This window comes from Pantherophis guttatus, chromosome 4 (genome assembly GCF_059756535.1).
Source record: "Pantherophis guttatus breed Tessera chromosome 4, ASM5975653v1, whole genome shotgun sequence".
In the NCBI taxonomy this organism is placed as follows: domain Eukaryota; kingdom Metazoa; phylum Chordata; class Lepidosauria; order Squamata; family Colubridae; genus Pantherophis; species Pantherophis guttatus.
In genome coordinates this window covers 35007203-35031677 of record NC_142066.1, presented here as the reverse complement: position 1 = coordinate 35031677, position 24475 = coordinate 35007203, and the positions used below count along the sequence as shown (strand labels likewise).

Sequence of the window (24475 nt, the reverse complement as noted above, 5' to 3'; positions counted from 1 at the left end):
AGATATTCTGCTTTGATAAATTATATCAGCAACCCTGTTGAGAGGATCCATTTCACTTTCTGGTCTTTCTTTACCATTATCTAAATCCATCATATCAATGTCCACCTCATGGAGGCTTGAAGCTTGTTATTGAGTAGGAATTGATTAGCTTTAGCAACTGTGTGGATAACGAAGGGAGTGAATGAAACCCTTAAGGAACTGTAAGAAACTCAGTACATCAATTTGTATTAGATTGTTAAACCAAAAACACTGTATATTAGAAATATTTGCCTGGAGCATTTAAATGTCACTTTAGTTTGCAGAACAGTGTGCATTATTAAGGATTATTTCCTGTCCATTTACCTCTGTATCCTCTGATATAGCTATAGATGGCCAGTTTGTTTTATAATTTATTTCTAGTGATGCTACCAAACACTGATTTTTAAGCCAACAAAGGTCATGCATAACACTCCTCTATTTCTTGTAGTGTATTTTCTCACCTGGTGTTATTGTGGAAACACTAAACTGTTCCACTGTTCTATAGCTTTTGTACAAAAAAATAAATCTATCTTAGGTAAAGGTAAAAGGTTCCCCTCACACATGTGCTAGTCATTCCTGACTCTAGTAAATGGTGTTGTCCAGAGAGGTAAGCAGATACATGCCTATAGTTCATCCTGGGTCCATACCTTCTTGATTGGAAATTATTCTATGAAATAATGCAAGAAGATCCATCTACTTTTGTTTGCTTCAGTGTTTAATACATAGCATTATTTGTAACGATATCAGAACTTTGTTTTCCCAAAACTTAACAGTCAAGCTGGAACATCCCTTCTTGGCTTGGGAGTTCATAGATTTGATAGCTAATCATCCAAAAATCTATTAACTTCATAACTAAGCAGTTCAGGAGGAATACAGCCTATATATGTACTTTATTCATAGTGGCAGTTATTAAAAGATTAGAATCATGGTTTCAGCTGTTAATTGGCATATTTCCCTTGAGGGAAAGAATATACCTTAATTACCATCAGACCATATCTCTTAGGTTGACCTGATCTGAGCAAGTCAAATGCATAAAGGGCCAACTATGCAGTTTTGTTGTGACTGTTGTCATGTGAAGAAGCTCATGCCCCTCTTTGCCCATCTCTTTTTTCTTTTTTTGCTAAAAACGAGTCCTTCTAAAATTTCATGCTTCAAAGAGATCATGTTCCAAAGCACTGCTCAGATTACAGAATTTAAACTGAAAATTAAAAGATAAAATTTGCAGATGAGGAACAAACCTTCATTTCCATGCTTTTTATGAAAGATTTTTCCCCCCTTGCCAATTGACTTGATATATATTTGTATCTATTTCACAATTAAACCTGTGTTTATAAACAGAGTGCTTGTCTGATAATGTACTGATTAAACAGATTGAGATATATTAGAACTTAGGAAGTATGCAGACAAGCCAGCTGAAATTAGGGGTCTCCAACCACCAGGCCTCGGACGGCCACCAATCCTCTGCCCATTGGGAACTGGGTCATGCAAGCGAGTGAAGCTTCATCCGTGCATGTACGGTATTAGGTAGTATGCAAAGCCATGTCCCTCCTGCTATGGAATTTTTTTCCCCACGGAACTGGTCCCTGGTGCCCAAAAGGTTGGGGGTTGCTGTTTTAAAGGATAGCTAATGTTGCCCTGAGGGTGAGGTCAGCAAATCAAATTTCAGCAATAGCAGAATTGGACATTTCCATTTGAAGCTTAGGATAACTCCATGAACTCAAAGCCCCCAAATCTGAGGGCTCACACTGCTTCCCAGGACTGCATTACCAGCTTTCACACACTCAGCCAGCTGAGCTTCTGAAAACAAAGAAACAAGTCTCAAAATCCAGTATAACTAATGTGCTATCGTCTGCCATATCATCTTCCAATGCCAATGAAGTAAATCTGGATGCACCCAGTGGTGGGATTCAGCCAGTTCGCACCACTTCGGGAGAACCGGTTGTTTTGAGCAGTTTGGCAAACTAGTTGTTGGAAGAAATCATTAGGGCAGAGAACCGGTTGTTAAATTACTTGAATCCCACTACTGGATGCACCCCATATATGTTGATTTTAATTTCCAGACCTCTTAGCAATGCCTAGTGGCAGGGACTGATCAAAGAAGGCAGTAATAGCCCATCTTCCTTGCCACGATATGGTCTATGTAGAAAGAAAAACTACTTACTATTACTCACATGGCCAATATCAATCAATCAATCAATCAATCAATCAATCAATCAATCTATCTATCTATCTATCTATCTATCTATCTATCTATCTATCTATCTATCTATCTATCTACACACACACACACACACATATAAAAACCCTCTTAAAAATATCAAAAGACAAAAACAACTTAATAGGCATCAATCAAAGTAGAAGGGGATTTAATATATGAGATAGCCTTAAGAGAAATGGAGCAGTTCATACACTGAGAAACCAAGAAACAATCAACAGGAAAGTACACACATTTAGGGATATCCAATCTGGGCTGCAAAATTCCACAAGCATTTTTGGTTTCTCTTTGCAGCCATGTCCCAGAAATGCTTTTTCAAATGGCAACTAGACTTCTTTTGTTTTTCCTTGAAGTTGTTTTCCTTCTCATTCAAGAAGCTTCTTCAGTTCTTGGATGAGAAGCAAAATGTCTTCAAGGAGAAACAAAGAAAATCCAGTTGTCTTTTAAAAAAGCACTTTTGGGACACCCATGACCAGGATGTTTCTTATCTCAACATTGGTTCCTTTTAACCAGCTGTCCACGGTATCTCACCTGCATTCACTTTGAGCCAATGAACAGCTTTTCCTTCCAGCAGCTCCCACTCATCTTTCTGCTCTGCAGCATTCAAATGAAGCCAGAGAATAGCCAGCACTGTTACCCATATATCTGGGGTCACCTGAAAGCAATGGTGAGAAAAAGACACGGAATGAGTCTTACATATTATTCCTAAACAGGTATGCATAATGTTTGGCCAAATGATATTTAATAACTATTTAATAGCTAAATATTATTGTAAATGCACTCTGTTGCGCAAAATATAGAACAGTATGAAGAAGCCAATGGATACCACATTTTCCATTGATAATAGTTAAATTCCATATTTTCCACTGAATGATGGTCAATGCTATCTCCTCTCCAGCACTGTTTTTTCGCAGTGCTTTGACTCCTGTTCCATTTTATGTCCTACCATAAGAAATCTTTGATTGATAATCTTGAATGCTCTATATCAGGGGTGTCAAACTCGATTTCATTGAGGGCCGCATCAGGGTTGTGTTTGACCTTGGAGGGCCGGGGATGGGCGTGGCCATGGTGAGGATGGCCAGCTCGACATCACTCGTGTTGGGGGCACCTGTGGTGGCCAAGTGCTAAGGCAGGACTTCCCTGAGACTCCTTCACTCTCATTATAATCTTCCTATCTTCCTTCCTTCCCTTTTTCCTTCTCTCTTCATTTTCCTTTTTTCTTCCTTCCCCTCTTTCCTTATTTTTTCTTCCTTTTTCTCTTACCATCTTTCTTTCTTTTTCTTTGTCTTTCCTTTCCCTTTTATTTTGTTTTTAGTTTTGATAGCCCACTGTCAGCAAAAACAGAGCCCGGGGGGCCCACATGCGGTCCCCCATGCCGTTTTTGGGCGCGATTGCCTCCTGCAGCCACCCAGCTCAGTTTTTGCTGGCATAGGGCTGCAGGAGGCCAGTCCTTTGCTATTTCCAGGCTGGGTCCAGCACTCTGCAAGCCGGATCTGCCCCCCGGGCCTTGAGTTTGACATCCCTGCTCTATATTATATACGAAAACTTGAAGTTAAGATGCTAGAGGCTTTAGGGGAAGAGACTGCATAAAATGGTTCTGCCCTTCCAGTCCCCATCACGGCAAAAATCAAGATTAAATGCAGAGTAAGCATGCATTGGCTTGCCTTCCCACCTATTTTGACATGTCCCATCTTCACAAGAATGCTGTTTTACACTCTATCCATGTCATGACATTTTTAGTGACAGTTGCCTTAGTTCAGATTTTGTAATTTAATGTCTTCCAGATCTTTTTGATCACAGTGCATCCGGAGGGTTCTAGGATGCATAATCTAACCCTAATCTTATATTCCATTCCTCCAAACAATATAGCCTTTTCTAATCATAAAAAGCATTCTTGCAAACAAATGAATCCCACATGCAGTAAATCCCATAAGATCTCCACAGACTTACATGGGCTGGTGCTTTGCCTGAGATCTCAGCCTCATTCAGGTCTAGTATGGCAGCTAGGGCAGGCCCATGAGGCCAGGAGCCATCTGCATTTTGCAGGGATACCAACTTCAAAAGAGGAGATTCTTCCTCTTGAAATTCGCAAGCTATAAAAAAAGATCTTGAACTATAAAAAAAAAATCTCAATACCACAGCACATTGAGAACCCATCAAGGTTTATACAGTATTTACCTTCAATTTCCTCTTGGCTGATTTCTTCAAACCGAACTTGGTATTTACCCCTCTTCCTGAACTGAGCAATTCTAGCTCAAAATACAGAGGCAAAACTCACAGCTTCGGAGGTAAATGTACTTTTGACACAACCTTGGGAGTGTTCATCTTTTTAGGCCTAAGAACCACATTTATCCAAAATATATTCTAAACCCATTTAACTTTATCATGATAGCTTAGTCAAGTGAAGCAATGTCTAAACAAATTTATCTGATAAACGGAAGAACTTTCAGTGGGTATGAGCATAAATATTTACTTAAAAAAAAGTAATATTACTCTAGACTACCTGTGACTGAAACGTTACATTTCTAGTTTATTAATCTGAGTTTTGGAACCTTGGAATAAGATACTTTCTGTGATATTTGGTTACTAACATGGAACTTTGAAAAGATTTAAAAATATGATTTTGAGGAGCAAATTTCTAGATTTCACAGTTATCTGGTACATTTTTTTAAAAAAATTTGATTTATATGCCGCCCTTCTCCGGAGACTCAGGGCGGCTTACAATGTGTTAAGCAATAGCCTTCATACTTTTGTATATTTATACAAAGTCAGCTTATTGCCCCCACAAACTGGGTCCTCATTTCACCTACCTTAGAGAGGATGGAAGGCTGAGTCAACCTTGAGCCTTGGAGAGATTCGAACCAGCAGTAAATTGCAGGCAGCTGTGTTAATAACAGGGTGCGTAGACCACTGTACTATCAAGGCTCTTGATTAAACATTAAACAACCTGTTTCATCCCCTCTTCCTTGTCCACCCATTTCTTATGGGTAGTTCTTGGCTTACAACCACAATTGGGAATGGAGTTTCTGTCACTAAGCGAGGCGATAGTTAAGTGAGTCATGTTCAATTTTACAACATTTTTGTCACAATTTTTAACTGAATCACCTTCAGAGCAACTTCAGAGAAGGTATTTTGGGAGGCACAAATTGCAGGCATTCCCTACAGTTTTTCTATTGTCACAAGATCGAAAATTCTGGAATCAGAAATGGCTGCAATATAATCCAAACCAAACACACAGATACAATATCCGTTATTAGCTTTGTACAATGACTGAGAGGAATTACCTAGCTTGTACATCTGTAACTGTGGAATTGGGTTCGTAGACATGATTTTGATGACTTCTAGAGGGTCACATTCCTTCTCAAATAATTGTTCTTCATCATTATTACATGAACAATTTCTTCCTAAGGCACCTATGTCACCTTCAGAATCATCTTAGAGGGAAAAAATAAGATAAACACTCTTACAGGAGAAGCTGAAATCCTCAAGACTAATTTTTCCTTCTCTTTCTGTCCATCCATTCCTCCTTGAGCTCTGGATGGTCTAAATTTCAGCAGATATAGGGTGATTCAGGTGAGAAGTCTGAAGTTGGAATACTAGTACTAAACTCCCAAAGAATTATTGACTACCTGGATTATTACATTATATTATAAACTGATCTTAGATTTCAAAATTTATTTGAAACAACAATGGACAATCTGCATTCCTCCAAATCTTATGTTGCATTGGGGATGTCTGCAAGGAAGGGGGTAAAACAAATAAAAATGGCGGCTATAAACATGTGACTGAAGCTTCATCCTTTTCATGATGCATTTAAAAAGGGGTGGGGGCTTTGATTCTATGGCTGTGACTGCCACTTTGACTTTTTTGACCCCCTGAACACCTCTGTTGTGGCCCACAGATTCCCCCTTTTCTTAGATTTTCTGATTAAGCAAAATGAAATACACAAGTCACTGTAGAAGTACTAGAACAATAGCAAGAATCAAGGGACTAGAAAAAAAAAGTACCTACAGATTTTGTAGGTACTTATCACTGTTTATAGGTGGTAGGAAAGTTACTGCAAAACAAAATTTGTTATTTTGCTAAACTGATATGTAATGCTTAGTAATCTAGCAGCCACATTTTTGTGAACAATACTTTCCAAGTTATCTTCAAGGGTCACCCTATGTAAAATGAATTTCAGTAGGATAGCTGAGAGATGCCAGTAGAATATTTTATATGCATTATGTGTCTTATATGCATTATTTAGCTCTTCTTCCGGTGCATCACTAATCAATTATTGCAGTCCACATCTACTCTCCCCCCCAATTAAATTTGACTATTACTCAATTTTTCCCTTTCTGCTTTAAAGGAAAGTTGCAGGAATGTCTGTAGATTATGGTTAAAAAAAAGAAACTGCCTGCAAGGTGAAATTGAAAATGTTCAATGAACTATTATTTTTCTTTCAGGATTACAAGATTACTTCACCGAAGGAAAGAAGAGATGCTCTGAAGCAGTGGTGGGGAACAATGGCCCCTTTATGACTTGTGGACTTCAACTCCCATGGCTGGCTCAGGAATTCTGGGAGGTGGAAGTCCACAAGTCATAAAAAGGCCATCGTTCCCCATCCCTGCTCTAAGGCATTGTTTTTCAACTTTGGCAGCTTTAAGATATGTGGACTGCGGAACTCCCCAGATAGGAAGTTGCTGGAGTTGAAATTGACACATCTTAAAGTTGCCAAGGTTGAAAAAAAAAAAGTTAAAGTATAACTTACTCTTTATATATAATCAACCACTCTCTGAATATCAGGTTTATAGAATTTATAATTACTAACTATAAAACTTCCTGTTTCATAACCTCTATCACCCCCGTCATGATACTTTACATTTTGTTATCTGCAACTTCAGACTAAGACTTTCAGAGGAACAAATGTTAGGCATTGTCCTCAAAGTCCAATTTTGGACTCCCAACAGTTGTTTCCACCTCAATTCTGCCAGCCTCTTAAAAATAATGTTGGGGTACAACATAACCCAAAATAATATTCTACACTTTCTTATTGTATTTATTGATACGAATGAATGCATCCCATGTTGATATCCATATAGAAAATAAAGGAAGTTAATGAGAACAGCATTTCTTTGGTTTGCCCAATGACCAACCTGAATTATCTTGCTGGATGAGACTCAAACTTTCTTCTTCCATTTGAAATTGACCAAAACCTTGACTTGTACATGGTGATGGCAGTGCATTGTAGAATAATCCTGGTGACGCCCCGAAAACTGCAAACATTCCTGCGTAAAACAGAACACAGGAAAACATTTTTGCAATAGAAATTGTATTAAGCCAAGGTTAATTTTTCCTTTTCTTTGTGTCCTATTCCTCCATGAACTGTAGATGGACTAAATCAGTATTTCTCAGTCATGGCAACTGTAAAATGTGTGGGCTTGAACTAGTCAGGTGGAAATCTATGTACAGTATCTTAGAGTGGCTAAGGATGAGAAATACTAGCATAGATCCCAGCAAATGCAGTGTGAATTACAAAGCAACTTTGAGGCTAGAATATGGAAAAGTTTCCTGAGAACTACTGGAAGCCTGGATTATCTATCTTACTTCTTAGAATGTCTAGAAACCAGGGGACACGAGTTCTAGTCCCACCTAAAGCCAGTTGGATGACTTTGGGCCAATCACTCTCTTAGCCTTGGGAAGGAGGCAAATCACTTTTGAAACTTTGGGAAGAAAACGATAAGGACTTGAATAGGCAATAGTCAGGAGTCAACACTGACGCAAAGGCACAAACACACACATGTACTTCTTAGAATGACCCCAGATTGTAGTTCTTTGTAACCTGGGAAAATGAGGAATATCAGATGTATTTACATGCTTTATGTGGCTTCATTCACCATTGTCCAATTCTTGTACCAGCCATTAATCATTAAATGCAACCTCAAGTCACTAAAAAGCTGCCCTTCTCCCCACCACCCCAATGGAGATAATTTTCCCAAATTATTTGCAGCTTCTTCTTATAAGAGAATAGGGAAGCGGTGGCTCAGTGGCTAAGATGCTGAACTTGTCGATCGAAAGGTCGGCAGTTCAGTGGTTCGAATCCCTAGTGCCGCGTAAAAAGGTGAGCTCCTGTTACTTGTCCCAGCTTCTGCCAACCTAGCAGCTTGAAAGCACATAAAAAATGCAAGTAAAAAATTAAATTAAAAATTAAAGCCAGAAACTTATTTATTAGGAATACCTACAAGCAAATATGAAAAAGAAATAATATATTTAATAACACACATTTTGACTGCAGCAAGAATTATATACGCACAAAATTGGAAACAAGAAGAGGTCCCGACTCAAGAGAAATTAATATCCAAAATTATGGAATGCGCTGAGATGGATAAACTTACCAAGGAGATCCAAGGAAAAGAAGAATCTGAATATTATCTAGTCTGGCAAAAATGGTATAAATGGTTAGAGGGAAGTGGAAAAAGAAGAGAAGAAGAAAGAAAGAAAAATTGAATAAAAGAAAAGATATCAATAGAGTAAAATAAAGTTTTAAATCAAATGAAATTTAAGAAAGAGACACGAGATATCAATAAAATAATATCATTATATAAGGTGAGAGAAATATTGTATATTGAAGAATATAGGATATTGATATTGTAACAATTCAGATATTATAGGTAGATGTTATAAAGATGATGTTTGTTGTAAATTGTTTTACTTGCATTTATAAATGTATTATGTGGTTTCTTAAATTAATAAAAATTTAAAAAAAAAAAATGCAAGTAAAAAAATAGGGACCACCTTTGGTGGGAAGGTAACAGTGTTCTGTGCGCCTTTGGCGTTTAGTCATGCCGGCCACATGATCACAGAGACGTCTTCGGATAGCAGTGGCTTTTTGGCTTTGAAACAGAGATGAGCACCGTCCCCTAGAGTTGGGAACAACTAGCACGGGGAACCTGTGCAAGGGGAACCTTTACCTTTACTTATAAGAGAAAGTCAGAAAGATTCCTGGATATGGAGGAGGAAAGGAAAGATGGTCTAATGCAGAGGTGTCAAACTGGATTTTTTTGAGGGCTGGATTTTTCGCCCTCCATGGCCTCCTGTAGCACTCTGCCGGTTGAGAACGGGCCTCCTGAGGCTTCCGCGCAGCCATTTTTGGCCGTCAAGAGTGCTGCTGGAAGTTGCTTTTGGCCTGTTGGCCAAAAGGTACCATGGACTGGTCCTTTGATATTCCCAGGCTGGCCCCATATTGCTCCCAACAATCCGGATCCTCATTTTACCGACCTCAGAAGGATGGAAGGCTGAGTCGATCTTGAGCTGGTTAGAATCAAACTCCTGGCAGCCGGCAGTCAGCAGAAGTAGTCTGCAGTACTGCACTCTAACCACTCTGCCACCACGGCTCCTCATCTAAATTTTTGTTGCTACGCCAAGCAGTTTTTAAGTGAGTTTTGGCCCATTTGATGACATCTTTTGTCCCAGTTAAATGAATCATGCAGTCATGGGCTTCCCCCATTGATTTTGTTTATTTGAAGCTGGCTATGAAGGTTACAAATGGTGATCACATGATCAAGTCCAACTGTCATAAATACAGGCCAGTTGCCAAGTGCCTGAAATTTGATCGCAGGAATATGGGGATGCTGCAATGGTTGTAAATGTGAAAATATGTCACTTTTCATTGCTATTGTAACTTCAAATGCTTGTAAGTCGCTGATCACCTGTACTGTATTCATTTCTATAATATTACAATCAATAATTACTATTCAGATATTAAAAAATCCAACAGCCTGGCAGGAAGGCAGTAGAAAACTAGCAACCCAGCTAGGTCATTACAAGAATATGATATGTGGATGATAGCTGGCAATCAATAAGAGTGGATACCTGCCACTTGCTCTGCCAACTGTTGGGCAGGTAAAATCCAGGGAACAATGGGGATTTTAACTTAAGTTCCACCTGGCAAGACTATCTGGAGACGCTCAGCTGCAAATCGGACCCCCGTCTGATTCAAGACTGGGACTGATCTGCCATCTTTTGCTCCCAACTCACCTGGAAGGGGGACATCTCGGTGGAGGAGAGGTCCTTGAACTGGCTTGCCCAGCTCCATGTTCACACCCACGTAAGCTGTCTGGGAACACACCACCCCAGAGCTCAGGCTTGTCTCTAGCGCCAGGACCCGCTTTTCCTCCATCTTCTCTTCTTCTAATTCCTGCAACAGCACCTGAGCTGCCAGACGGTGAACAGGGAGCCTGCACAGAAGGTGGAGGGATGGGTAGAGAAAGGGCTGCCATTACATCAAAGTCTTAATTGATTCTCAGTTCCTTCTATATCGTGGTTTTCTGCCTAGAGGGTCAGCTGACAGTAAATACAGGAAAAAGTTAATAGTGACTAACTACTTGTTTTGCATTTTAGCTTGTGCTCTGATTGGATGGGGGTGCGTTCTGTTTAGGTGGGGGCTTGGTTGTGCTCGGGTTAGTCTGAGTTGCAGGGGGATTTGAGCTGGTGAGCTGCGTTGCTGTTGTTTGGCTTCGCATTTGTGGTCGTGCCACATCTTCATGGTGGATGTCAGTTTGCTTCATGTATGGATTGGAGGGGTTTAAAGTGGCTAATGATGCAGCTGTGGTCTGGCTTCTGGTTGTGCCTCATCGGTGTGGATTTGGGTTTGTTTTTTGCGTGGATGTGTGGTGGTGACATCCTGTGTGGTTTTCGTGAGTGTGGGTCTGGTGTCATATCTATCTATCTATCTATCTATCTATCTATCTATCTATCTATCTATCTATCTATCTATGCTAATTGTTTTAAGGGGAAAAAAGTTAAGCATTAATGGGTTTTTCAGGCATCTGAAACAAATATGTAGAAATGTATAAGATTAAGGCTATTAGGATTAGAAAATACATTGTAATCAATCAAAAAGGGGACAATGAAGAAAATGAAATAATATGAGAGACATGAGGTGTGTGGGGGGAGAAGTCACAGTGGAAAGCAGACCATGAAGAAACATTTGTTAAAAAGAGGATATATTTATATGTTGTATGTGATGTGTTTGTCATAATGTGTAATAATAAAACAATAAAACTTAAAATAAAATAAAATAAAATAAAATAAAATAAAATAAAGGGTTTGTTCAGATTTGGATTCTATCTCGAATGAAGGGTTCTGGGTTCTACCTGTCTGTCTTCTCAAGTTGGAATGAGAACTTCGTTGTTTCTGTCGGAGTCTCATTTTGGAAATTATACCGAACCACGGCTGTCCCCTCCATGGAGCCTGACGTCTGTATAAAAACAAAAGGAAGGAAGGGGAAAAGAAGCAATTTTTTTCCCCTGAGAATTGGGACGTTCTAGGATTAGCGCTGCGAAGGAAGGGCAACCAAGTACCCTTAGCTGAGCCAGGCATAGTCCACAGGGCGGAGGATTTCTCCGGTTGGTGGGCCTCAGGTGGATCACTTGCCTGAATTTGGCCCCGGATCTGGGCATAGATGAGGCAGCGCTGACCTTGGAAAATGAACTGAGGGCCTGACCCCACAAGTTTGGCCTCAAGGCCAGAAGGCAACTCCCAGCTCAGAGAGATCCCTGTCACTGCTGGCTGAAGGGCCTTCTTCAGACTTTGCAAAGCCTGCAGGAAACAGGAATTTTACGAAAAAGCAATATAAGATTTCAGGATCCTCTGAGAAATAAAAGACAAAATTTACTTTGAAAATGTCAAGGTTGTTACTGCTCTAGTTTTCAGCTTATGAAATGGTGTCTTAAAAAAAACAATCAAAGCTTTGGCTAAACCAGATGTTCTATTCTGCTTCACACACACCCACTCCCACACACCCATCACACACATGACTTCTGGACTTCGAGGGACCTGCCTAACAATTCACATCTCTATAGATATAGATGTAGACATCTGTATAGTTATGCAGATAGTTGCTTTAGTCTGGCAAGATCCTGTTTGTATATGACCAACAATAAAGAAACTACTCTGAAGTAAGTCCTTGTATTGCTTTTGGTTCCTGAAAGGAACTGCAGAGTTGATAATGAATTGCATGACCTTAAAAACTTTTAAATAAATAAATAAACTCAAGGCTCCTAAATGAAAGGAAAGATATAAATCAAATAAACAAACAAACAAGATTAATTATCTTATTCCAGAATGCAGGATATGGCATCGTAGATTCAATTTGAAGAAGACTGATTCTGGTTGAAAGTCAGTTTAAACTTTTTAATAATAAGAACAGTTCAATGGGAACCAGTTACTTAGAGAAGTAACCAGGCTTCCATTCATTTGATGTATTCAGATGGAGTGAAACAAATTAGGATGCTTTAATTTGGGTTTCTGCTCTTAAAAGGGCACTAGACTCAATGGCCTAAATAGTCCTTTTTATGATCCTATGAATTAAATCTTCCAACTTTAATTAATACTAAATAAAATGTTCCCCACTGAGTCGTTGTTTTAGAGATATTTCCTTAGTATACAGATACGATTTCATCCCATCTGGGGGCTTCTATGTCATAATTATCTTGTTATTAATTCTCAAATCTTCCAAATAACAAAAGACAAGTATATGTATCTACTACCCCAAAATATGTTCCTATATTTATGCTTCACGAAGAATATGCTATTCTGACCCAGCTCCTCAAACACGACAAACCCTCTGATGTGAACTCAAAAGATTCCTTTCTTAGGAATGCTGGCAGCTCCTGAAAAAAGTTTATCTTGCAGGCTAATAAGTCCCTCAGGCTGGAAGTTCTGCCACACCTATTCATCTCTGCCCCTGCCTTTTATCCCCAGAGTTAGGGTGGGGCCTCACTAGCAGTGGTGGCTCTTCCTTCCCCAGGATTGACCCATGCTTTACACTGCTCTCCCCTTTTCTGCCTTCTGAGCAGCCCTGCGTCGGGCACTGGACCCAGCTGTTCCTCCTCTTCTTCATCAACCACCTCCAGGCCTGGGGGCTGTTGATTCTCCATCTGAGGGCTGACGGATGGTCCAGGCTCCCTCTGTCTGTCTCTCTCTCCCAGCTCCATTCCCTCTTCCCCCTTGGAACTCCCAGGTTGCCCTGATGCCGACCCTGACTCCCAATTAAGTAGCAGCTTAAAAGACCCTAAATCCTGTAGCTACATGCCAATGACATACAGCAGAGCTAAAACATGTGAACAGGATAAGACCTCACCCTGGCCTGCATGCGGTCTTTGCCAGTGATGAATTCAGCACTCCCTCCAGCAGCTCGAGCAATCCCTTTGACCAGAGCCGTTGAAGCTCCTTCCCCAATTCCAAAGCAGAAGCACCTGTTTTGGGGAGGGGGGGGGGGAAGAAGAGGATAGAAGCTGATAGAAGCCAGAAAAATGAACATCATGAAAACAATTTCTCTTTCTTTGCTTACCTGTGGGAGCCACTATTACGCCTAACTTCAGCAATGACCTCATTTGTATTAAACACCTCTCCATCAGTGAACACAAAGATCTGTGAAAATGGAGAGCCATGAAGCCAAGCCTGACCACCAAATGATTTGGAAGCAGGTGAGAATAAATTTAATAAGAATTTATGGCTAGTTTCAAAGGATGACAGGACTATAAGACAACAAAGCTCTGTTTAATCAGAACTGATTCTCTATACAGTGGGCACCATTCTTTGTAGAATGGACTCCAGGCTGTGCACACATTGTTGTTCTATTGTGTTCATTCCATCAAATTCGCAACGCTTCCCTACTGCCTGCTTTAAACGTACTGTATTTTTTGAAGTATAAGATGCACCTTTTGCCCCCCTAAAAGGGGGTGAAAATTTAGGTGCGTCTTATACACCAAATATAGCCCCGCTCACCCACTGGCCCCCACCCGTTGGCCTCTACCTCCCAGCAATTTACCTCCTTGCAGCAAGTAGCAAGAAGAAACAGCCCATTTCAGCTTCAGCACAGCCTAATTAGCACAAGTTGATTGTCCCTTGGATTGGCCTCCCAACTCTCAGCTGTTTCAGGCTGCAGGAATTGCCATTGCCTATTGCTGTGCGGGCCTCTGCTGCTTGCTGCAAGGAGGTAAATCGTTGGGAGCAGAGTTTTTTTTCTTGTGCTAATCAGGCTAAGCTGAAAATGAAAATGAAAGTAAAGTAGGCTATTTGCTGTTTGCTGCAACGAAGCAAAATTGTTGGGAGGCAGAGGCAGATTTCTTTTTCTTGTTTTCCTCACCAAAAAACGTAGATGCATTTTATAGTCCGGAGCGTCTTATACTCTGAAAAAAATAGTAATTATCTCTCTTTTGTTTTATATGTACACTACACAGTATCTTTCTCTCTTTGTTTAGTGTTCTGTCCTAAGCATTTTTTTTCTTATATACAATTTCTTGTTTCACCATTCTACCAACCATCCTTTTAATACTTGCTTTTAACATAAAACTATGTATTTCTAAGGCACTGGATAACAAAATTCTTCTCATTCATTTCCACATATTTTTTCTTTGGTCCATTTTCCATTTATTCTGCTGGGAGATTAGCCAATCTCCTAATGATATTTTTTATAGTTTATTTTGTATTTTTTTTCTGCAGTCATTCTACTTTTACTCCAGTTTTCACTTCTTTGCCATTTCCCCAAAATTCCATCTTGACATTACATAAACAATGTTTATCCCATTACCAGAATGTTTTCTTGTATTGAATTCTTCACTAAGTCTTTCAGTCATTTATTATAAATAATCAAATCTATCTTGGATTTAGAATTATTCTTTCATTTATATGTATGAGTAGGCTTATATTTAAAGCAATATGTAAAACAAACAGACTTTTTTTTTTGTAAATAGATAATTTATCAGTCACCACTCATTCATTCTTGGACTCCAATGGATCATGTAAGTTCAAACTATTGCACAATTGTTTCAAAACTCATCAGTGGTTTTCAAACAGGAAGCTTTGCTCTCAGTCTCCCGTGCCTTTATCGTTCTTTGTTTTGCATAATGCTATTTATCTTGAAAGGAAATAACATGATGAGCATATACTGTATATATAAAATATTTACAACCTATAGTAAATTCTCCTCATATTTCTGGATGTGAGCACTACTATACACTTTTATTGTAAATCTTTTTGTGGGCGTGCTTACTCTTAATTCTGCATGAAAGAGAAGATGACATTATTATAACTTTAAATACCTGTCGAGGATTTCCTTCAAGGCAGGGCTGGCTGTAAATAGCCTTCAGGGGTTCTAATATCTCTGTGCCTCCCAAGTTACAATCCAGCTCCTTCACACATTGGATAGAAGTGCTCATGGTCTCCTGGGTGTACTCCACACTCTGCCTGCAGAAGGTGCCAAAGGATGAAGCTCAGCTTTCCTCAAACTACCTTTTATAATTTATATATAGTACTCAACATATCCATAAGAATCATGTAATTCCTCTATGCCACCACAGTGCATTTATGGCCCTAGAATTCAGTACTCGAGACACAAAGGATATACCATATTTTTCGGAGTATAAAACACACTTTTTCTCTCCTAAAAGAGGCTGAAAATTTGGGTGCGTCTTATACTCAGAATGTAACCCTGTGCGGTGCCCAAAATGGCTACCTGGAACAGCTGCTGCCTTCTCTTACCTCTTCCGCGCTTTAGTCACTGGAGCTCCCTCCGAGGATCAGCTGTGCTTTTGAAGCTGTTTTTCAGCCCCAACGCGAGGGAAGTGATCTTCTGTGCTTTGCTTGCTTTTCTAATTGCTGCTCCCTCCGACAATCAACTGTGCTTTAGAAGCACAGCCCCAACCTCAAAACCAACAAGTGAACTAATGTGCTGAAACTGATGCCCCAACCAGCCCCAACCTCAAAACCAGCGAGCGAACTAATGTGCTGGGACTAGCCAGATGAATACCTAGTAGGCAGAATTCTCCCCCCTCAAGCTATTTTCCTCCCCAAAAACTAAGGTGCATCTTATACTCCAAAAAATACAGTATGTTAAACACCAACAAGACCAAAGAGGACAATACAACACTGCATGATCTGGGGTCCAGAATGAGACCTCAAAGTCACATATAGGCTCCCCAAAGTTTTGGTTTTACTCCAAAAACCTTTTAGCACTTTCCACCCAATTATAACTTTCACTTCACTAGAAGGGGAAATAATTGAATATGTAGGGAAAATGACAAGCTGCATTTAATGTACTGTATGTAAGTTTCTTTAGATTTCAATCAAATTTAGCTTCGGTCAAAAAGATGTCAGACCCATCTTTTTGTGCTGACGTCTCCTTTTTAACTTTGTATATTTTAAAGAACAAACAAACAAACAATGCATTTGATTTTTCAGAAATCAGTAAGTAAGAGAAATAAGTAAGAACTGGAGAAGTTAAAAGATAAATGGTCTAACAAGAGGTGATTTCTAAAACTTACGGGTAGAATGATTCATAAGTAGAGCCAAAGCCATAGACATTGAAGTAACATCCCAGAGGGAGACTCTTTAGCAAGAAAATCAGGGTTTCCTAAAATGGAGCAGAGTTAAATAAACATCGTGAGTTAAATATCTACTTTTCTTTAATTTTACAAAATCTGTTGTTTCTGGATACTGGATTAGGAGATTTAGATTTCAGGTCTCATTCTTAGGCCTCATTTTGTAACTTATTTTAGTCACTGAGTCAAGGTTTTTTTTTTAAAGAAAGGACCAGGGACATCATATTGAGCAGCTTGAAGAAAATCCTAACCATGGAATGAAAACACTGTACTCAGCTTATAATTGTAATAGACTACAAATCACCATTCAACGTATCAATCCATCCATAAGATACCTTGGCACTCTGAATGCATGATGGTGAGCCATCATTGTTATCCATACTGGTACCCATGCTGCCAGAGCAATCTAGCAGGAAGATTAACTCTCCAACAGCACTATGATCTGGCGTGACAACTGAAATGTTGGGGTACAGGGTCAGCAGAAGGGCTGGGTCCCCCATCAGCGAACCTATATTTTTGTAGGAGGAAATATCAATAAGCATTTTCACTCAAGGCAGTGCTTTTCCAATTCTCAGTAACATTCCATTTCATGCACATGATAACTTAATGCCAAAGATGAAGAACTTGTGTTCCTTCAGACATTGCTTCGCTGAGAGGCATGCTAATGGAGAATGGAAACTGTAGTGGAGAGGCACAGATTCTTCACCTCTGCCTTCAACTTTGCTCACCTGGGGCAGCTCCAGACTTCCCAGCCTCTAAAATGGCAATGGTTTTGTGAATATCTTCATAATATACCAGCAGTTCCACATCACGGTCAAACTGGTGTCCTTCAGCCAAGGAGACCTTTGGGAAGATAAGTAAAACCAAAATGCTTGCAGTTTGCAGTTCTAACACTGCTGTAGACTCTAGGCCAGTAATGGTGAACCTGTGACATATGTCAAAGATGACATGCCAGCATTCAAAACAGACAATTTTTTTTTTCAAAAGCATGTTCCATTCTTGTACAATTCTTAGAAGCTGCAGAAACACAGAATAGAGTATGTTCTTGCACAGCCATTAGATCCTCAAAAGTTGTGTGAACTTCAGAGCCTCTAAAAATTATTTTATTTTAGTTGTATTTCATTTTTATAGTTATTTGATATTTCTTTATGTAATACATGGCATTGCATGATTGAACTGCATTTGTTAAAAATAAATGATTGTATAAAGAATTATTTCTCTTTTGTTCTGAGCAGCTCTACCTGTGCAGTAGTGCGGTCCTCCGTCATATATTGCAGAGGATCTAGGCTGCATTTTGACTCTACACGGTTGATGCCATAGGGGGATTCCAACCTGGCACTGAGGCTGAGTGTATAGGACAGATCTTCTTTAAGCACGTGTACTATATTAACAGTCGCCTCTTCTGAACCTGCTAAAAGAGATCATGTTTGAGATTCTTCCTATAGAAAGTGGAGAGGCTTTTGTAGGGATGAGAGGGTAGCTACCTGAATCTGGGGCACCAGGACACCAGTTGAAGTAGGATAGGTTGGACCAAGACAGCTGAGGTTCAGAGCCCCATATGGCCATGATCCTCACTCTGATTTTGGATTCCAGCAGATACTTTGCTTGGACTCCAAAGCTACGCAGGGAGGGATATGGTTACTACTTGGTTACCACTGAAAAAAAACAGTGGTAAACTACGGTACTCCTGGCAAGAAAAGGAAGTGTCCATGAAGTCACAAGGAATCCTACTCAAATTGGAGAATGTGTTATCTTTCCTAGTCCCTCAGCCTGCTAAACCCAGCCTACTTTGTGAAGATGGTGTGAGAAAAAAATACTGTGTTTCCCCCAAAATAAGATCGGGTCTTATATTAATTTTTGCTCCAAATGACGCATTATGGTTTATTTTCCGGTTAGGTCTTATTTTGGGGGAAATACAGTACTAAATGCCTCCGTATGGTTGATGATCTTAACTGCGACTTATTTTTGGGGTAGGGTTTATATTACAAGCATCCTGAAAAATCATGCTAGGGTTTATTTTCCAGTTGGGTCTTATTTTCAGGGAAACAGGGTAGGAAGGGAAGAAAAGCACTTTATGTAACTATTTCTTTTTAATTTAGAAAGAAAAATAATTGGATATGGTAGCTAGAGGTCTTCGAGTTCTTGCACCTTTTTTTACTCATCTTGTCTGGTCTAGTAACTGCACATCATTTTGAGCTCTATCCATTAATAAAAATAAAGAAAATGGTAAAATTAAATGGAAAGGATCAATGGCAGCATGCCGCCTACTCAAGCTTCTTACTTCAAGCGTTTATTGTTTTAATGGCAAACAATAGCTGTGTTTGCACAATGTGATTAAAACACTGCTAGCTGTACATCTCGAAATTATGTACAGAACATGTTAATTCTTATGAAAGCATCATACATTATGCTTTTATGTCTTGTATGAATCCAGCCACAACGGTTGGTTTTTAGGATGAAACTGAGTTAATTGTCCCGGTGCCTGACACCATTGAGCAGGGAGGGCAGCGAAGGGACCCATTGGAGGCTTTCCTTTGGGGGCTCCATGCTAAACTTGGGAATATTGTTAGTTTACCTGCAGGAACATAGCGGGGGTTCAAGACAGCTGGCAGGACAAAACGGACGGCATCATCTGGTTCCACCGCTAGTGTTTGGACGTAGCGCAGTTTCAGTGTGGCTTCCCCACCAGGAGGAAGATTGCCCAGGTTGCACGTAAAAATGTCACTGGTATTTTTTTCTCTCTCAAGCAAGAAAGTCTGGCGGCCTTCACTCAGGGCATCATCGTATTCTTGCTCTGCCTTGTTGAAGAAGAGGGAGAAAGAAGCAAGAACAGGACAAAATCACAGGTAAATAATAATAACAATACAGTGTCCAACTCATAGCAAGGCTTTCTTTTTATAATTTCATTGGTTTTGCATATTAAGAAAATTAGCAGCACGTTCAGGCAGAGTCAAGATACTTTTATTTTAAAATTCTGGAATGGGAAGAAGTGCAACACATCTGTTTTGCTTTGGTACATCCATTCAACCCTTTAGAACATTTTGTATACAGGTAAGCCTTAAAAACAATAGGAAATTGTAAATAAAAGAGAGAATATTACAGAAACAATATTGAAAATCATCTTAATGAGCTTTAATAGTCAGGAAACCGTATATTCACCTTCATTTGTTAGATAGTAATAACAGTTTAGAACAGACACAATAATTCAAGGCACACTATTAAGAAATATTGAAAAGTATAAATAAGGATACATCCAACAATACATTTTAGTAGTCAAGTAAAGGTAAATATTGTATTCTCTCAGAAAGACTTAATCTCTTAAATATCTTTTAAATGGTGTTGCTGTGAGAATGACCCAGAGTATGTTGAAGATATATAGCAACAATAATGGAAAAGGAGGGAGGGAAATGCAAGGGTAAACAAAAAAGAAAGCAATATATGGATGTATGTTATTTTCTAAAACCTAAGATGGCTATGAATAAATAGTGCAATATAAGCAGCTTGGAAAGAAATGTGAAAAAAATTCAACAAAGAAAAATGAGAACAGCGATTGTAAAAGTAGTATTCACAGCCCACCTAAGATCAGACTAAAAGCATACCATTTAGCAATTGGCAGCGTTCTTTCCAAATTGAAAAAAAAATATTCACCACTTAAAAACTGCTAACTATTGTAAAAACTAAGAAAATATACTAACACCCACTAAAGAAAGAATTTGTAAACAGAAAAATTTAGACCAGCTGATTCTAAGGAGAAACAAGCAGAATTCTAGGGGTACATAATTTGGGTGCATAAATGAAATCTCTGTTGACTTCACAAAAATGACCTCTAAATCCCTAAATGTTTTATTACTTTGTACCTGTTTCTTCTCTCGGATCTGGGCCTCAATCCGTGTCCCACAGATCAAACCTTCAAAGGCATAGACTGCGGCTTCATCATCCAGAGGGAAGACAAAGGTGGCTTCCACTGGATTCTTTTCCTCATTCTGGTACTGGAGTTCTGATACTACATCAGCTACGAAACCTCGTATAATGACATCCACAGAAATGCTTTTCAAAGGCACTGGTATGTGAAAATAGTAGAAAGAGAATGGTTAATTTAAAATCTGGCCTGGCCTGGCCTAGAGCAAATGCTAAAGACACTAAGACCAAATTAATTGCAGGCACTGTATATCTCTCCCCAAACCTCAAAGCTACCAAACGATCTACAAAGCTTTATAATTATAGACTTTCACTTTTAAGTAGAATACAACTGGCTGTTTACTAACCGGTAATCACACTCAAATTACCTGGCAGATTAGAGGACGTGAGGAAGCCATATCTATCTGTAGCTGATCGCCACATATTGAGGGAATCCAACTGAGGAAGACAAAAAAATATAATCCTATTTTTAAAAAATTCTGATTAATTTATTGAAGAAGACAGAAGATGTTGGTAGTTTTCAGATGAATAATTTTCTTATAGCTTGTCTGGCTAATTTCAGATATAAATTGTTCTATTTATAACCATTCGTATTTTTCATTTGTATGATATAGCTAGAGAGCACAAAACAAACTAGAAATAAGGCAAGAAATAACCTATCACAGCATTATACCACATCTATGATCAGGTAGCTAACAAAGAATGATAGTTTACTACGATAAAACCATGGCTTACTTTTTGAACTTGTATTTATACGATTAATCAAAATAGTCTGGTTTAGTTTTGTTGAGACTTGTTTTTTGTTTAAAATATTTTAAAGAAAGTATTGTGTTTTCATTCTTGTTTACTGCCAGAATTCACTGGATGGGCAGCTATAATTTATTATTATTAAGAAAATATATTAATTTCTTAATAGGAAACAAAATAAAAAACAGGCTAGATCTTTTGAAGGATTTTAACAGGGGAAAAATAGAAGAAAGTAAATATAATATCACTGAACCACTGCAGAAGAGATATAAAGCCTACCTGTTTTGGTACAATGATTGTTGGATGGAGGTAGCACCCATTCGCATGTCTCTGTAAATATGGTTTGAAGACGGCTTGCTTATTCTTTAAAGATATGTTGCATAATAGAGTCTATCTCATCTCCAGCCCATAGCTGAGGCAACCTAACTTGTTATTTTTTCACATCCAATTCAGTATTGTTGTTTTTCTCTTCTCCTGACATGCACATTTCTGGTACTTTGGTGACAACTCTGGTGATGAAGCTAAGGGTGCTAGGATCTGCCCACTTATTTTATTTTATTTTATTTATTTGATTTATATGCCGCCCTTCTCCAGAGACCCAGGACGGCTTACAATGCGCTAAGCAATAGCCTTCATCCTTTTGTATATTTATACAAAGTCAGCTTATTGCCCCCACAAACTGGGTCCTCAATTTACCTACCTTAGAAAGGATGGAAGGCTGAGTCAACCTTGAGCCTGGGGAGATTCGAACCTGCAGTAATTGCAGGCAGCTGGTCTTAATAACAGGGTGCTTTAAACCACTGTACTACCAAGGCACTTCCCATTTATAATTTTCATCTGTTGCTGGCATGTCCCCTCATCTCTGGTCATTGCTGATTTTCCTTTATGGACTTTGACTTGGGCAGAGATCAGTCCTTAGGCAGTTGCCCATGTAATGTTAGATGGGTACTTGTAAAGTGCTGGGCACCGCACACTGGGAGAGGCTACTCACTCTCCTGCCTGATGCTTTATCTGTTAAACACTTGACAACCAAAGCATTTTTAAAAAGTGTCATATCTGTGAAAAAAAGTATCTCAATTGATATGCACAGGGAGAACTTTCTCCTGTTGGAAGTTCTCATCATCACAATATTGTTTGATCCACAGCATTTCTCCTCAGGTTGATAAGATAAAAAGTTTCACCAAGTAGCTTCCATCATTTTATCCCAGTGGATCAGGCAACTTTCACAGCACTGGTGGATCTAGGAGAACTGCTTCCTAGTTCATTCAACTCAGGGGTGGGTTTCACTTACCTTTACTACCAGTTCACTTGTTCACACGAGTGATGCAAAGAAGCTTCTGCGCATGCGCAGAGCGCATTTGTTGATGTCCAGCCTGGTGGGTGGAGCCTCCTGCTGCTGGTGCTATCGGTTTGCCCGAACTGAGGTGAACTGGTAGCAACCCACCACTGAACCAACTTAATTCCACTGTCCAAATTGCCTTTCACTCAGGGCAGAATTGCAAAAGAAGGGTAGGATAAGTGGCTTCTTTACCGCCTTCTTGTCACTGCCTTCCTTACCACCAGAGAAGAGAATGAGAGACCCACCAACATGCCACTTTACCACCCAGTCTTTATTGATTAGTTTGCAACAATGATCTGCAGATGATGATGAATATTGTTTTTTTCTTACCTATTTTATATTCCAATTAAATGCATTCATTTAAATGTATTCAAGGTGATCAATTGAGCCTGATTGAGTAAAAATAATAGATCCCAAATTATATCCACCATAATTTGAAAGGAAAAGACAGTTAGCATATGGTTTTTCTTATTTCAGATCTATTGTAAGAATTAAAATACATGAAGGCAGACAAATTCATCATACTCAATGACTGAATCAAGACATATCAAAAATTATTTTACATGTTATTCAAGCTCAGGTAGTTTTCTCCTGCAGCTTAGTGGGATAAATCTGAGACCTTTCCAATCCTTTTTATTTTTATTTTATTACATGGATGGGGTTTTTGGCTCATTTGATAGAACTTCTGATATTTATGTGGGGGTCACTATGTCAAAAATCCTTAGAAGATTGTAACAATGCAATTTGATACAGAACACCCTTTTCCAATTAGCCTGGAATTAAGAATGTTGGACTATATATAGTACAAACCATCTTCATCAACACTGTCTGGAAATATGGACACATCTTCCCAGGCAGGGAGCAAGAAGATTTAGCATAGAGGTAATCTCTCCCCCCCCCCCAATTTATTGAAGGGATCTCAAGTACTAGGATAAGAAAGCTGGCAGCTGTGATTCGGAAGACAGAACACTCTTGATTCTAAGCAGAGAAGTGCAACAGGGCAATAAAAGAAATCCTGAAAGAGATGGAGAAGCAAATGTGCTTTTGGTTCTCTAAAGATTCAAAACGCGAGAGTGAAAAAGCAACAGGACACGGAATAACCTTTGCTATAAGCGAAGAAATAAAAGGTATCTTAGAAAAGGGAAGGGAAACTCACTCCTCCAACGGAGTTTGGCCTACCTACCTTCAAAGATATGAAGCTGCGGATCCCTCTACCCTGAAGCAAAAGCGAAAGTAAACTTTCCGGGGGATTTCTCCGCTATTTCCGCTTCTCACTAGAGAACGCCCCAGATTTTTCGACAAGTCAGCTCCAATCAGCGCGATCCTAACCTTGCTTGGTCCGAGAGTTGCAAGCGACGGGAACCAATGAAGCAGCCGGGAAGACCTTTTGGTCGTCTCGCTCCCTCCGTCCTTTTGGATTCGTTCCCGTTGTGCCATTTCTCCCCCCCCCCCCCCCGCCTCCAGGGGCTTTGCAGCCTCATCAGAGGCGTCTTATTCTCTTTCTTTCCCTCTCGCTTGCAACCGATATTCTGCAACCGATATTCTGCAAATCCCATATCTGACGATTCTCCACCCTGCTACAAGGACGCCTGGATTACAGCTCCCGTAATCACTCACAGGTTTTGCTTGCTGTAAGGATTTGGAAGCACGTGAAGGCCAAAACCCACCACCTTATTTACCCACAGATTCAGTTTTTCTCAACCAGTGGGTCCTGTAACTCACTTTTGTTCAGCGAGGCACTGCGGAGCAGGAAGGGAAGATAAATCTCCCTCTCCTCGCTTTCCGCTTGCATGAATTGGATTTTTCAGAACTTCGTAGCTGTGCAATAATCTGATAATAATCCGCCGAAGATGCAGTTTGATTTATATAGTT

The 24475-nt window shown here is 39.5% G+C and overlaps 1 protein-coding gene across 9 annotated transcripts; it reads right to left on the bottom strand.

Annotated features, from left to right (window-relative positions):
* Nucleotides 1–715: 715 nt before the first annotated feature.
* Nucleotides 716–24237, bottom strand: LOC117668966 (von Willebrand factor A domain-containing protein 5A-like). Of its 9 annotated transcripts, none has more exons than XM_034423018.3 (19): nt 23783–24237; nt 20886–20955; nt 20457–20659; nt 19175–19397; nt 17841–18010; nt 17328–17442; nt 16935–17107; nt 16543–16631; nt 15322–15466; nt 13569–13648; nt 13359–13473; nt 11651–11815; nt 11371–11474; nt 10253–10452; nt 7372–7503; nt 5518–5667; nt 4184–4326; nt 2765–2888; nt 716–1815 (listed from the first exon to the last, which is right to left on the bottom strand). In XM_034423018.3, the coding sequence occupies exons 2-19, from the start codon at nt 20938–20940 to the stop codon at nt 1736–1738; spliced, it is 2466 nt and encodes an 821-aa protein (XP_034278909.2). In that variant the 5' UTR covers nt 20941–20955; nt 23783–24237; the 3' UTR covers nt 716–1735. The 9 variants fall into 9 exon arrangements, with proteins under 9 accessions (XP_034278909.2, XP_087748049.1, XP_034278910.2 ...); XM_087891923.1 differs by having other exon boundaries at nt 17841–18007; nt 23783–24236; XM_034423019.3 differs by having other exon boundaries at nt 23787–24236.
* Nucleotides 24238–24475: the final 238 nt, after the last annotated feature.

Bases quoted from the DNA above. Each gene is read 5' to 3' on its own strand.
- LOC117668966 (XM_034423018.3), bottom strand. From the start codon at position 20,940: ATGTGGCGATCAGCTACAGATAGATATGGCTTCCTCACGTCCTCTAAT. The intron at 18,011-19,174 runs GTAAACTAACAA...GATCTCTTTTAG, and splicing joins CCCCCGCTATGTTCCTGCAG to CAGGTTCAGAAGAGGCGACT. The intron at 1,816-2,764 runs GTGAGATACCGT...CTTTGTTTTCAG, and splicing joins TTGGCTCAAAGTGAATGCAG to AAGCTCAGCTGGCTGAGTGT.